This window comes from Dreissena polymorpha, chromosome 15, assembly GCF_020536995.1.
Source record: "Dreissena polymorpha isolate Duluth1 chromosome 15, UMN_Dpol_1.0, whole genome shotgun sequence".
NCBI classification, from domain to species: Eukaryota; Metazoa; Mollusca; class Bivalvia; order Myida; family Dreissenidae; genus Dreissena; species Dreissena polymorpha.
In genome coordinates this window covers 7,872,016-7,886,085 of record NC_068369.1, presented here as the reverse complement: position 1 = coordinate 7,886,085, position 14,070 = coordinate 7,872,016, and the positions used below count along the sequence as shown (strand labels likewise).

Sequence of the window (14,070 nt, the reverse complement as noted above, 5' to 3'; positions counted from 1 at the left end):
TTAAAATAAAAAATTCGTAAATTGAATTTTGACTAGAATGGTCTTCCGTAGTTTTTTTTGTCGAGCGTAAGTCTCCCTTATAAAACGAGTTATTTTTTGTTATTTTTTATCAAACGTGATTCTTAATATTTGTTATACATGATTTTAAATATCTTTTATACATGATTATCACTATAAAGAGCACAGAAATAACAAAAATTGGTAAACAAATTTTACAAAGACTATGACGTCATGACATGTTTTCCAGCGGTCAATTTCAATCTATTTAAAGCACAGACACAGATAAATCGGGTTTTTATATAGAGGAATGCATTTGTCCTGTATTAATGAATATGCCATTGTATCATTTTAGGTTTTAATAAAATATAACTCACCTTTTAAGACCAAACAGCGTCGAAAGTTACGAGTCTCGGCATTTTGTTCTAGAATAGTTGCAACTTCAGGTATAAACATTGTCAAGAAATAATAGGCTATGGAAGCCAAAACATGCCAAACAAAATTATAGTTAAAACCGGACGGTGTATTGCGAATATCTGAAAAACCGCACGGAGGCATGATGGCGAATTTTAATACAAGGTACATATTGCAAATATCTATGCGATGAACGTTGTTTCATTTCTTTTGCAATTTGTTTTAGGTTATTTCTTTAAGTGGCCTGGACTATTAGCATGGAACACTATCATGCCAACGGCTCTATGAAATGTTACCTTCATCGAGTGGATGTTGTATGAACTATTCGAGGCGACGTTTATTTATTGCTTTATTGAACTTCACCGAGGAGTTGTACCTTATGGTCATGGTAAATAATAAGCAAATATTAAACTCTCCTATGCAATTTAATTTTACAAAGTCGAACAAGTCCGAAATCACAGATATCGCCACAGCCAGACTGCTCGTGCGCTAACTTGCTATAAGCGAGAATGGCAGGTACCGAGCCGCAGGCAATGTTTGTTATTCTTGGAACGGACGAAAACACATTTGGTATGTTGGTCTTCATGTGGCGTTGCATACTAAATGACATCATAATCGCAAACGCTTGTGAAGCTACATTGGACACATACCATAAAGACGACTCTGTGCGTTACATTTATGGCCAGGAAGAAACGATCAAGCAGAATTATGTATACATTATTTTTAAATGATGAATTTTAATTGCGTTGCGCTTTGGGGTGATTTCATTAACGCAATAAGAAATTTAGGCGATTATAAAAAACAAGAGCATCGCATAACGGATGTCACGCTCGGCTACGGGTGCAGTTTTGAATAAATGAAAGATTGTCAGATTTTTTTAGAGGTCATAGTGTCCATGACCTTTGACCCCGAAATGGGTGTGGCGTGTAGAACTCATCAAGGTGCATCTACATATAAAGTTTCAAAGTTGTAGACGGAAGCACTTTGATTTAAAGGGCCAATGTTAAGGTTTTAGGACGACGCGGACGGCGGACGTCAGACGGCGGACGACGAGCTGGCTATGACAATACCTCGAGATTTTTCCGAAAACGCCGAGCTAAAAATTACTTAATCAGTTGTTTATTTCAATTACAATAAACCTTGTTTTGTTTGATAATAAACGATGCATATGAAACTGATTTTCTAAGCTGAAATAATGAATTTAATTTGAAAAAATCAATAAGTATTAATACGTTATCACGAACGAGTTATTCCGTTTCACAAAAGCGATGTTTATTGTCATGTTTTATCGCTCGCTTCATATTGAATGTTGATTTTAACTCTTGCTCCTCGTTTCGCCGTTTTCTTAATCTTGCTACCCTCAGGTACTGTGTAAGCGTGTTCCTCCCTGCTCTCTATTTCCGTTATGTCCTGTTTGATTGCCCAAATCTCGCCACTTGCGAACTCCGCGTGCGCTCGCTTAATATGAGTATTGCAGATATCGAGCCGCGCGTAGTGTCGGTTACACTTGGAGCATACGAACGCGATTTTGGCGGGAATGTGGGTCTTTTTGTGGCGGCGCCAGGAGCTGCCGTCGGTAAATGTTCTGCCGCATTCCTCGCACTTGAAAGCCTTTTCTCCTGTGTGTATGCGTACGTGGGTCTTCAGGTCGCTCGAAGTGACAAATGTCTTGCCGCAATGGAAGCACATTTTCGGTCTGACTTCCGAGTGCCACTTCATGTGTTTACGCAGAATACGTGGATCTATATTTAACCAAACAGAACGCACCAGAAAGTTTATTTGCATCTTAAGCACATAACATAGCTATATAAATTACAATTAAGTTGATCAACGCTATGTAACAAATGTCTTGAATCAGACATTCAATCACTCTTAACAAGAGTAAACATGGCAGTAAAATTGATAAACGTAGCTTTATTTGATGAAATGCAATTAAAGTTAATCAAAGTTCCAGTCTAAGAAAACCGACTCGAGAGCGTTTTAAATAATCCCAAGGATTTCTATGCAATCGAGCTTGAATAAAAAATAGAAATAGGTTTAAGCTAAAGTTGATAAAAGTAAAATTGAAGTTTTCATTTTCAAAAAACAAAAGTTGACACGCAATCTCTCATGTACACATTGTGACGTTAAGGTGAATACACAAACGTACTTTAAAGAAGAGTTTATACAAAATACTACAAACACGCCACACCCACACCGATGCTGCATGTCTTAATATCCATGAAAATGTTATAAGCCTCGTTCTGGGAAAACGGGATTGAATACATGTGCGTAAAGTGTCGTTCCACATTAGCATGAGGAGTCCGCACAGGCTAATCTGGGAATACACTTTCTTCTTATACTTGATTATCGGTTAGAAGACACCTCCCTTTAATGAAAAAATCCAAAAAACGTTAAGTGTCGTCCCTGATTAACCAGTGCGGACTGCAAAGGCTAATTGAGAAAACAATTTACGCGCACACATTAAGTACTCTTTTCCCAGAGCGAAGTTCAACTACAGTATTGTACCTGGAAATGTCTTTGTGCAGTGACTGCACGGGTATACTTTCTCATTGTGCTGACGCCTGTGTGAGTTGAGAAGAGTGACAAACTTGAAGGTCGCACCGCAAACCTCGCACTGGTAATCTCGCGTCTTCACGTGCGCGATAACGTGCTTGTAGATGTCCTTCCGGTCACGTGTCACGTAAGGGCAAGTGTGACAGAGGAAGAATCTGTTTCCTGAAATTTGTATACATGTAACATGTTGAATAAACATAATTGTATTTCTTTTTCTTCGAGTTTGTTGTAAGTCGAACACTTATACAAGTATCAAAGAATGTGTTTACTGGATGGAAACAATACTTATTAAATATACAATAATAAAATAAAATATTGGACCTCACGATTGCACCAACGCAATTACGATGCACACATATATATTAAATAGTTCTATGGTGATACTTAAAATGTATAAGCCTACAAGTTAACAAAGACAGCCCAAAATAACCCACAGGAGTTCAAGGTACATATACACCATACCTCGAAGACTTAACCTGATGATAAATATTTTAATCCTACTGATTGTTTTGAATTTTGCTTTAATATTGTCATGATACTTATTTTTCGAGAGTGACTAAGAAATGTAGCTTCAAGAGAAGTAAACAGATATTTTCTAAAAAGTACATTGAGACCTAGTTTTCAATTAAATCCTACTTGATCCAGATTGAGACTTGTCAATTGTCAAAATAATCATTTGACGTTTTACCATCAACATTGGATCGTCAAAGAAGCTTCTATATTGATAACACTGTTTTTTCCCTAATATTTGACCCGATGGCACAGCTTGACTTCTATTTCGACCTTGACCTAGATATTGGCAAGATAAACCTACTGACTATTCGATCAGATCAAGTAATGAAGCGTGGTCGCTATGTTTTTCAATGATTTAGCCGGTGACTTAGTTTTTTTTTTAAACACGTGACCAAGATTCGTATCTGGAATAGAGATTGTCAAGATAAACATTTTCAGAGGGTGTAATCACGTGATAGTCAAGATGGCGACGTCCATGCCAATCCTTATGCCAGCCTACATTGCTTAAACAAGGTATCTGCAATGCCAAAGAGGAAAACACAATTTCAGTAAAATGGACTTATTCACACATTTTCTTATTTAACAACACCAACAACAACACCAGTTCATTAATTTTCTTTCTAAACTGTTAACAGGGTGCAGGATCACGTCACTGTGTGGGGTTCCTCTTTTAACATTAATGGATGTATACACGGCGGTAAGTGGTGTTTTATTTAAATATAACTGTTCATGTATGTGATATTTTTATATATTGTTGTACATGTTGTAAATGCCCATGCATGCATTCCTTGCCGAAATAAATCTATCTAACCAGAGCATAAAAGACAGATTTTTATGCTGCTTATGGCACTGTTGAGTACATCGGACATATATTATTTCATAAGCCTGTGTTCTTGTTCAAAATTTTGGATCTACTGCATTAATTGTACACGGTTATGTATCACGCAACGTGATTTTTTTTCAACGATTTCAGACGTATTCAATGATTTATTCTTATAACTTAAGATATTGTAAAAAAAAAACTGCAAGAAAGACTGTCTTTTATGCACTAAATATAATTGCAAATTTGTTTCAAAAACTTAAGATATTTGAAAAAATTAAGTTCTTAACGGTGTGATAACATTCTGTCAAACCCGGTAAACCCCGTTGATTTTTCACCCTGGTTATATTTGGAAAAGTTTTAAATACTTATATTGACATGGGTAATTGTTTCTATCCTGTGATCGAAACCCGGATCTCTAGAATCAACAGATGAAGCGTTATAATTACACCTCGCAGGCTTTTGAATGAATAACGAAGTAAACACCCTTTGTCGGAACTACCCATTTTTGCTAACTTATCGATTAAAAGCATTACAAACACGATTTAGATTGTTGCTAGTCAATTAACGGACATATAAACATTTAAGTCATTAGGGCTATTTTGCGTGTTTGAATGTGACGCATATATGTTTGTTCGACTGTAGATTTCTATTACTTTTTTAATTGTGATTTTGCAAAACTGTGAACAAGCCGTTTTATTATAACTTGAATTGAAGTTGTGACAAGTATGACAAAAACTTTTTTTATTCTATCAATAAAATTCATAAGCATAACGCTATGCTTATTCGTTCACACTAAACTTGCATCTTGGCATACGCTCCATAACATGCTGTAAGAAATTGTATCAGCGTCAAATTAGTTACGAAGTGATTTAACGTTACTTCCAACAGCCTTGCTGTTGGGCTAGCAATATAGCGACGCGGTTAGAGTGTCTGACTATCACTCTGGAAGTTGCGGTTTGATGGAGCTTTTTCACTTCAATCACAACTAGACATCATCTAGATACAACAATTGACCCAGTTTGGTGAAGATCGGATGTAAACAACTTGACTTAGAGAGCGGACACTTAATACAGACCGACAGACAGACAGACAGACAGAAAGACCGACCCACCGACCGACCGACCGACAGACAAGCTCATTCCTATATACACCCCCCCCCCTAAACTTCGTTTGTGGGGGTATAATAATGGCGACGAGGCAAATACGAACTGTGAACATGCAAATGGGTCTGAGCTTTGTGTTGCGGTGGACGGTTGAAGCGAAGTGTCTGGGCCCTTGAACCATTAAGAGGGAGAGGAGTGTAGTGATTTAAGATCACTTCTAACAGCCGTGCTGATGGTCTAGCTTTTTAGCGACGCGGTTAGTATCTGACTACCTCTTTGGAGGTTGCGGGTTAATCCCCCGTTGGAGCTTAGGATTTTTCACTTCAGTTAGAATAGTAATGGTATAGCCGAACATAGTATTAAATGGGTCCCTTACTTTTTAGCAAAATTGCATTTTCAAAATCGAATTTAAACCCTAGACATTGTATTTGTTTCAAAGCATAATTATTCTTACCGATCATACCTTTTCAGAATAGTATGGATGTCTAACAATAATAAGTTCTTCTCAATAAATGACAGATAATTGTCAAACATTTAACTTTGCAAATGTAATATGCTTTTAAACCTTGATATATAACGAGAAATGCGTTCAATAATATTATTGATTAACATCAGAACACGGCAAAATGTATATCTAGTTAGCCATATTGATCTGGTTTAGATTTCAATTTCATGATAATTAGAAAATGAATTAAAGAACAATAATGTTTTGGAATTCGTTTATTTCCAAACGGACATGGTAAATTTAAACCAGTTACTTAAACTTTACTAATATATTAGACAACAATCAATAACATATTAGATAACATATCTAGCAATAGTCAATATCTTTTATACAAAATGCGTCATACAATAACCAAATCAAATCTCCCTAAATGCACGGCCGCTAATCACGCGCGCCGCCTCTTTTTGAGATGCATTAATAAATGAGCCAAAGCTACTTCTGAGGTGGCGTTCAGGCCCGGATGTTTTTTAATTTCATGGATAATTTTACACGGTGATTAGGTTTTATATGTTTTTTTCAACATATTTCGCATTGTTTTAAAAATCGGGCAATGTAGTGCGATTTAGCGAAGATTTTTTCATCAAAAAATGTACCAAAACATACATTCTTTACCCATTTAAAAACGTGAGAACCTTTAATGTGGCATGGTGGAGTTTAAAAAAATATTGGCTTCTTGCCGACGAAGTAGATAATTTTGCATTTTTCCAAAAGAGATGAAGCCAATGCTAAGGAGATGGCGCTAATGATATGAGGTGGCGCCAATGCAGATGTATCAATTAACTATCATATCGAAATGACATTATCACATTACCTACATTTGATAGATAATGTTATTAGTTACATTTACTTTATTTTTCAACGTACGAAGGCCCAAATCTTTACAGAACACAAACACATTCTAAAATAAATAAGATGTAGTTTTTTTTAATATATAAGTGATAAACTCAATTAAGAAGTCACCAACATGAATAAAACATAGTGTACGATATATACCCAAAATTTGTAATACTAAATAAAACAATAACTTAATGTCCAACATTATCAAAATAGTTCATCGACAGTAATATTTGTACAATTTAGCATTTGGATTAAGGAACACAAATCATCGTTTCAAGCAGAATAATTATCTTATATTTATTTCGTGAATTATCATACTGTACTTTACAGTATGATAATTCACGAAATAAATATAAGATAATTATTCTGCTTGAAACGATGATTTGTGTTCCTTAATCCAAATGCTAAATTTACTAAAAGGCCAAGGTCAACGAATCTTAATTAGACTCTTATATGTTGTTTTTCCCACTATCAACCCCCCAAAAAATGAAGATAGCTCGGTCTTTTTCCGTTAATATATATAATACATGTTAAATGTTCTTATCTTACAAAGATGAACGTTTAAATCCATCAAGACATTATTAAACAAGAGCACCGCATAACGGGTGCCACATTCGGCTACGGGTGCAGTTTTCAATAACTGAAAGCTTGTCATTGGATGTGGCGTGTAGAACTCATCAAGGTTCATCTTCATATTAAGTTTCAAAGTTGTAGGTGGAAGCACTTTGATTTTAGAGCCAATGTTAAGGTTTTAGCACGACGCGGACGTCGGACTACACGACGAGCTGGCTATGACAATACATCGGGTTTTCTCCGAAAACACCGAGCTAAAAACTACTTTTCCTATCAAAAAGCATGCGACTCAAATGTGCGTAAGTAGTCAACTTACAAAAAACGATGTAAGTCCTGTAAACATTATAGAAACTAATTACATGTACATAAAATATTCCACTTTAAAATAGCTGTAAATATGGATTGGCACCAACTCCTATTCTGAGCGCAACCTCATTGGCATTGACTCCATCTCTTTTTGAAAAATGCAAATTTATATATAAAATCGGCTAGAAGCCGATGTTTTTGTGAACGCATTAACTTGTATATGCTCAAAGCAATCGTTTTATGTAATGAGCGATTTAATTGGCTGGGAATTTGCTCGTCACACAGGCAAAAGACATCGATTTGCTTTTACCAATCCTACTATGCCACAAATAATAAAGGTCCTCACGTTTCCAAATGGGTTGTGATTGTATGTTTTTGTACATCTATGGGTGAATTTATAATCGCTGAATCGCACTACATTGGCCGATTTTTTTTTAAATAATGCGAAATATGCTGAAAAAACATATGAAACCTAATCACCGTGTGAAATTATCCTTTAAATTTCAAAACATCCGGGCCTGAGCGCCACCTCAGAAGTAGCATTGGCTCATTTATTAATGCATCTCAAAAAAGAGGCGGCGCGCGTGATTAGCGGCCGTGTAAATGGCAGAATTGGTTAACCATAACAAAGAGCAACACTCATTTGGTTTAATGCATAATTGTTAATATATTCTGGAAAAGCAATAATTTTACTAAATTGATCTGGATTTGGCAAAACTGGGCTGAATGCATGTGCTTCAAAGTCGGACTGCACAGACTAATGAGACGACACTTGCCGCTTAAAGTGGATTTTCATTTAGAAGAGAATTTATTTAAACTTAAAATTCCATAAAAAGCGGAAAGTGTCGTCCCTGATTGGCCTGTGCGAACTGCTCATCTGTCACGACACTTAACGCATATGCAAGTCCAATTTGTTGTTTATTGGAAAATAATTATAACGCAATATTTCTTAGTCAGTGTTCTAGATTAAAAGAATGTATTCACAATATTTCGAAATTTAAGTAATGATATGTAATACAGAGATTTTTTTTGCCAATTCGGGAAAAGTACCGGTTCCAGCCCATTTGGGAAAAATGTGCGCGAAAACCCGTTCATTTTAGAAAATTAGCTTCGTTAAGTCTTCATATTGAGAAAGTGGTGTATTTGATTTTTTTGCTCAGAAATACTTTAAATTTGATAACTAAGTGTTGTCAAGTTGTCAATATTATATTTACTAAGGTTCAAGCTGCAAATGGAAACTTACTAAATGTTGCATTATATTTATTTAAAAAAATAACATTTAAAAAAAGTGTTTGTTTTTTTCCAGCGATTGGGATTTTTTTCCCCCAGTATGTTGCTTGTCCAGCAAAAGAGTAAGGATCCCCGGACCTAGCTCCTGTCTTGGACAGATACTTATTAAAAATATGTGTATGCTTAGATTATAGATTCTATTTGCTAATTTACAGGGGATTTTGATGATAAATTGTATGAAATGGTTTCAAGCTTTTAAACGAAATTACTTGCCCAACCTGTAGGAAATTGATTTGCATAGATTTTAATCTACACGCCCCAGGCCAACAAGCAACCACTTATTTCTATCCCTGTTAAATAGAATTGTTCTTTTGAAAATACAGGTTGGATGTAATAAAACCTTAGAGTACAGTGTGACTTAAAGCTATATTTTAAATGTCTCATTACATTTAACTTATGTGCCCAGACACTGAAAAGTCCTCCAGCACAGGAATAATATCCATAATAATCTTCAACTTTCATGTTAAAACAGTGGAAGGCCCAGATGAATTGTTTTGCTGCACAATATAAAACAGGCTTGAGGCCGTTTCGTCCATGTCCAAACTGACTGAGGCCGACTCATCCTCGTTCAAAGTGACTGAAGCCGTCTCGTCCTGGTCCAAACCAAATCCTGGGACTTCCAAATGTTCTTCCCCCAAGTCTTCACCTACACTCACACCCACAGATACGTGATCAGCACCGACATCTGTGACCAATGTTTCCCGTAGCGCCTGCGGGTTCTTATGTACATGGAGGTAGGACATAAGCATTTTCTTGTTGGTGTTTGTCACAGTTTCTCCGTGGAATTTCTTCAAGTGTCTGAGGCCAAGGGAGGCTTTGGTGAAACGTTCCGTGCACAGAATGCAGCCAAATTTCCCGGAGTTACTGTGCATCTTCTGGACATGTCGATACTTGGTGCTGATGTCTGAAAACCTGGACAGAGTAAAAAGAGATCTCATTGTTTCAAAATAATGTATGGATGAACAACTGAATGGATATGTAAATGAATAAAGAAATGATGGGAAAAAAAGCATGAAACATAATTCTATACATCAATAACAAAAATAGCCCAAATAGGAAAGCCAGCTACATGTATTTAGTAAACATACATGTAAGAAGCCTCATTTTAAGGGATGAATTAAATTCAATATAAACATCTTTCATATTAAACAACAATTGTTTCAAGTCACAACCATTGCATATAAACAAAGCGCATAAAAAACAACACAACCATTAACTTTTCTTTGGCAGAATTTAACTTCGCCAGGTCGCAGTGGTGTAGTGGATATGGTGTCCGCCAAGCAATCTGGAGGTCACGGGTTAAATCCCCAGTGTGGGAGTGTTCTTTAGATTTCCCCCATAGAGTAAGAATTCAAGTATTTGTTCTAGTACCAGGAAATGGACTTGAGAGTTAAAAAAAAAGCCTTACACTTTTTCTGCAATCGAGCTAAAACTAAACAGGTTTAAACTAAGAACTCAAGTTAACATATGTGCACCTCTGTGGGCAGTGAGGACACTGGTAGGGTGTAGCTTTGGTGTGGGTGCGCAGGTGCTTGTTGAGGTCGCCCTTGGTTACAAACCCCTTGGAGCACAATTCACAGAGGTAACCTTTCACCCCAAGGTGTCGGGACATGTGCTGCTTGAGAACAGAGAAACCTGCAACATATTAGTCAGTGCATGTCACATGCCCTCTGTAATTGAAAACAAGGCCTTAAAAATTGTGCAAAAAATTATTATTTGTTCAAATAATAGTAACACTATCAGCTTTAATGCGTTTTAACAAGAACATATAACTTATAGTTTTCAAGTGTATCAATTTAAGTTATGAATTATTGTATAAACACTGATCAGCTTTATTTGACAGCTCAATATTTTGGGCCAAACCCTACCTGTGCTATTAGAAACATGTCTATAGCTGATTTTATTTTAAGTGACTTAGGTGGTCAGATTTTCATTTCTTAAAAAAGGTAAGTGTACATTGTACATTTGGTCATAAAGATGCATTAATTTTGAAATGAATGCTCTGTATTGCTTTATAGATGAATACAGAAGTTTTAATGCCTCCTCTTTTTGTCACTGGACACAGAATTTATGGTACAATGATCATTCATGCCTTTCTATTTATATTCTTAAATACCACCAGAATGGATAAAGAAAACTGCCTAACACTAACTTCTCTACTCATCACTTTATTCAAGTAAGAAATACACACCAAATTTCAAATGTGACTTTCACCATTTGGTTGGCGACATGTGCCCCACGTGACAAGTAGTATTAGTGTGTGGACGTGAGAAGAAAAATATGACATACTAAACATCTACCTTCACCATATCAAGATAAGAAATATGTACAAACTTAAAGTGACAACAGTCAATTAAGCAAAATGTTTGGTTACAAGAAACACATAGTTTTGACATAATGTTCATTTGTGCAAATTAATTTTAAAATCCCATCCTTGACAATAAATAAATGGACCTTACACAAAAACGCATGCATCCTTTCACACAAGACACTGATAGGGTATTTACAAAACGTCCTTCTATAATAATCATGGCAAAAAACAAATACGATAAATCAATACCATTATTCAAACTTTTGTCTGCAACACAAAATATACATGTATAAGCCTTACTCTATATTGCAGTCTTCACAGGCTAATCAGGGACTACACTTTCCACCTGGACTTGATTTTTCCCTAAGAAGACTTACTTTAAAAGAAAAATACCATAAAGGGGAAAGTGTTGTCCCTTATTAGCCTGCGCTGACTTCACAGGTTTGGTTTTTCAAGAGCAAGGCTCCGAGTACAATTTTATATATTATAATATAAATAATATATAATTACATATGCATATAAAATATAATTGTTCACTGGTATCAGACTTACTTTTGAAGGCCTGTGTACACAGCTCGCAGGGGTATGGCCTGTGTTTGGAGTGCACCAGCTGGTGTCGCTGGAGGGTGTGCATGTTTACACAAGCGTGACCGCACTCCTCACACACATACTCTCTCACGCCTGAATGAGCCTGCGCATGTGATGTCACGTTGCCCGAGTAGGAAGACGAATAACTGCACTGAAGGCACTGGTACTGTGTCTTACCTGTGAAATGCACCAGCAAAAGAATTAACTTATTAAAAAAAATTAATTATCAAATTTGCAGTAGACAGTGCTGTTTACAGTGATGATGCTAAAGGAAATAGTAGTCCATATTAAAAGTTATATTATTTATATAAATATGCAACTCTCTTACAATGATTACCTGCTGTATTCTAAAATTAAGATTATATTAATGAGGAAAATACACTATTGTCAATGTATTGAAATAAAAATCAATTAAATATAATTTTATGATGACAAATTACATAAAAATATATCAATTATCAACTTACCAAACTATAAAAAAGGCAACAGTCAAAAATGGCCGATATATTTGTTTTAACAATGCTTTTGCTCATTCGCGAAAATAGTATGCTTAAGTTACTATGCCGGGATATGCCATGAAATAACAACAGTCAAAAGAGTATCATAACTGCAATTTGTCAACATATAATATGAAGAACATGTTAACTCAACCATTAGCGGAATTCATCCCTTTAATAAGTGAGGAGACAGCATAGAATTCATTCAATGGTGCACAAGAATTGTGTTTTTTTATTACCACTACAATTATATCAGCCTGATATGTGCCTGACATAATCTTTTATATCAGATAAAAACCAGGCCTTTTCTTGGCAATTTTTGGGAAAAATCTAATTTTCGAATTGGGAATATTTTCTCATGAAAATTCCACTGATTTGGGAAAAAACATAATTTTATATATCTTCTTACATGTAGCAAAAAATTCAGTTTTGGCGTAAAGTGTGATCCCTGATTAGCCTGTGTGCACTGAATTGATTCACTTGCCTAGTTTTTCCATAATATGACTCATATATAAGGACAATGAAGCAACTGGGCCAAAACTACCAGTCTAAATAACAATGCAAATTGAAAAATGTATAATAATTGTGTTATATGCTAACATGAAAAGTGTTATACACTCTACCTGAGTCATCTCTGAAACTCTTGTATGCAGGTTTCTTCCTTCCTTTCATATATTCCCGAGATCTCTTTTTGGTCTGGGAACAATTTACATTGATTGAGCTGGAAGCTGAAACACAACATGGAATTTCTTTCTAATTGAGTCTCGCAATTGGAGAACATGTGTGTGAATCTTGACTTAAAAAAGATGTGCAGTGTGCACATGATAATCAGGAACAAGAGATTGCCAAGCAATATTGTCCCCTACCACTGAAACTCCACCCTTGTCAAATGAATTGACGTGCATAATCTCCATATTGCCATCTGTCTATGTTTCAAGTTTCATGAAAAAATATGAAGAACTTTTTAAGTTATCGCAGGATCCAGAAATGTGTGATGGACTGACAGACAGACTGACACACAGAGCACAAGTCCACTCCAGTTTCACTGGTAGGGGACAAAAACACTTCCTGCCTCAACTATTATATTTTTGTTTTGAACAGAGTTCCTTATAAAGAAAAATTCCATGACGGCGGTAAATGTCATTTCTGATTGGCTTGTGCAAACTGCACAGGCTTGTCTGGGACAATAAAAAACACAACAAGCCCATTCTTCCCAGATCATGGCTCAACTATTTTTTTGATGTCAAATCAGTCTCAAATAACCCATAAATTGCCTATTAAAATAATCATAATAATATTATAGTAATGACAAGATGCATCATTATTTGCCAAATTTGCCTATAGGCACATGCACAAAACGCCCTTTTCACAGAGCATGGCAAATTTGCATGTGTACCTGTTTCTTTAGATCCATCTCCCTCCGCTGACATGTCATCCCGAGTCTCAACTCGGGCAGTATTCTGACTATCGTCAACCATATCATCACCAAAAACATGCCCTCACATCTACAGTGTCAAATATTGGATTTTCCTCTGTAAAAACTCTGTTATTACTGTCAAATTTTACACTAGATTTCACTGAATTCACTTTCACTGGACTCTCACATTTTTGTTTTTGTTGTTTTCTCTTTCTTGCACCAGGAACCCTGGTTCTCCTTTTCGTTGCAGTTTTTTTTAATATCTCTGCGTTTTCCAGTAACAGACAGGCAGTATGTTCTTTTTCCTTCTATGGAAGTGCATGCTTTAAAGTCAGAGACC

General features: G+C 35.9%; 1 protein-coding gene across 2 annotated transcripts; it reads right to left on the bottom strand.

The window, feature by feature from the left end:
• Window positions 1–669: 669 nt before the first annotated feature.
• LOC127859307 (putative zinc finger protein 727) lies at window positions 670–13,859 on the bottom strand. 2 transcript variants are annotated; one of them, XM_052396574.1, is made up of 5 exons: window positions 13,710–13,859; window positions 12,937–13,041; window positions 11,781–11,993; window positions 10,393–10,552; window positions 8,262–9,829 (listed from the first exon to the last, which is right to left on the bottom strand). In XM_052396574.1, the coding sequence occupies exons 1-5, from the start codon at window positions 13,789–13,791 to the stop codon at window positions 9,376–9,378; spliced, it is 1,014 nt and encodes a 337-aa protein (XP_052252534.1). In that variant the 5' UTR covers window positions 13,792–13,859; the 3' UTR covers window positions 8,262–9,375. The 2 variants fall into 2 exon arrangements, with proteins under 2 accessions (XP_052252535.1, XP_052252534.1); XM_052396575.1 differs by lacking the exons at window positions 8,262–9,829; window positions 10,393–10,552; window positions 11,781–11,993 and adding exons at window positions 670–2,153; window positions 2,920–3,129.
• Between the last annotated feature and the right edge of the window lie 211 nt (window positions 13,860–14,070).

Bases quoted from the DNA above. Each gene is read 5' to 3' on its own strand.
- LOC127859307 (XM_052396574.1), bottom strand. From the start codon at position 13,791: ATGGTTGACGATAGTCAGAATACTGCCCGAGTTGAGACTCGGGATGAC. The intron at 13,042-13,709 runs GTACACATGCAA...GTTGTGTTTCAG, and splicing joins AGATGGATCTAAAGAAACAG to CTTCCAGCTCAATCAATGTA. The intron at 9,830-10,392 runs GTGCACATATGT...TACTCTGTCCAG, and splicing joins TGTCCTCACTGCCCACAGAG to GTTTTCAGACATCAGCACCA.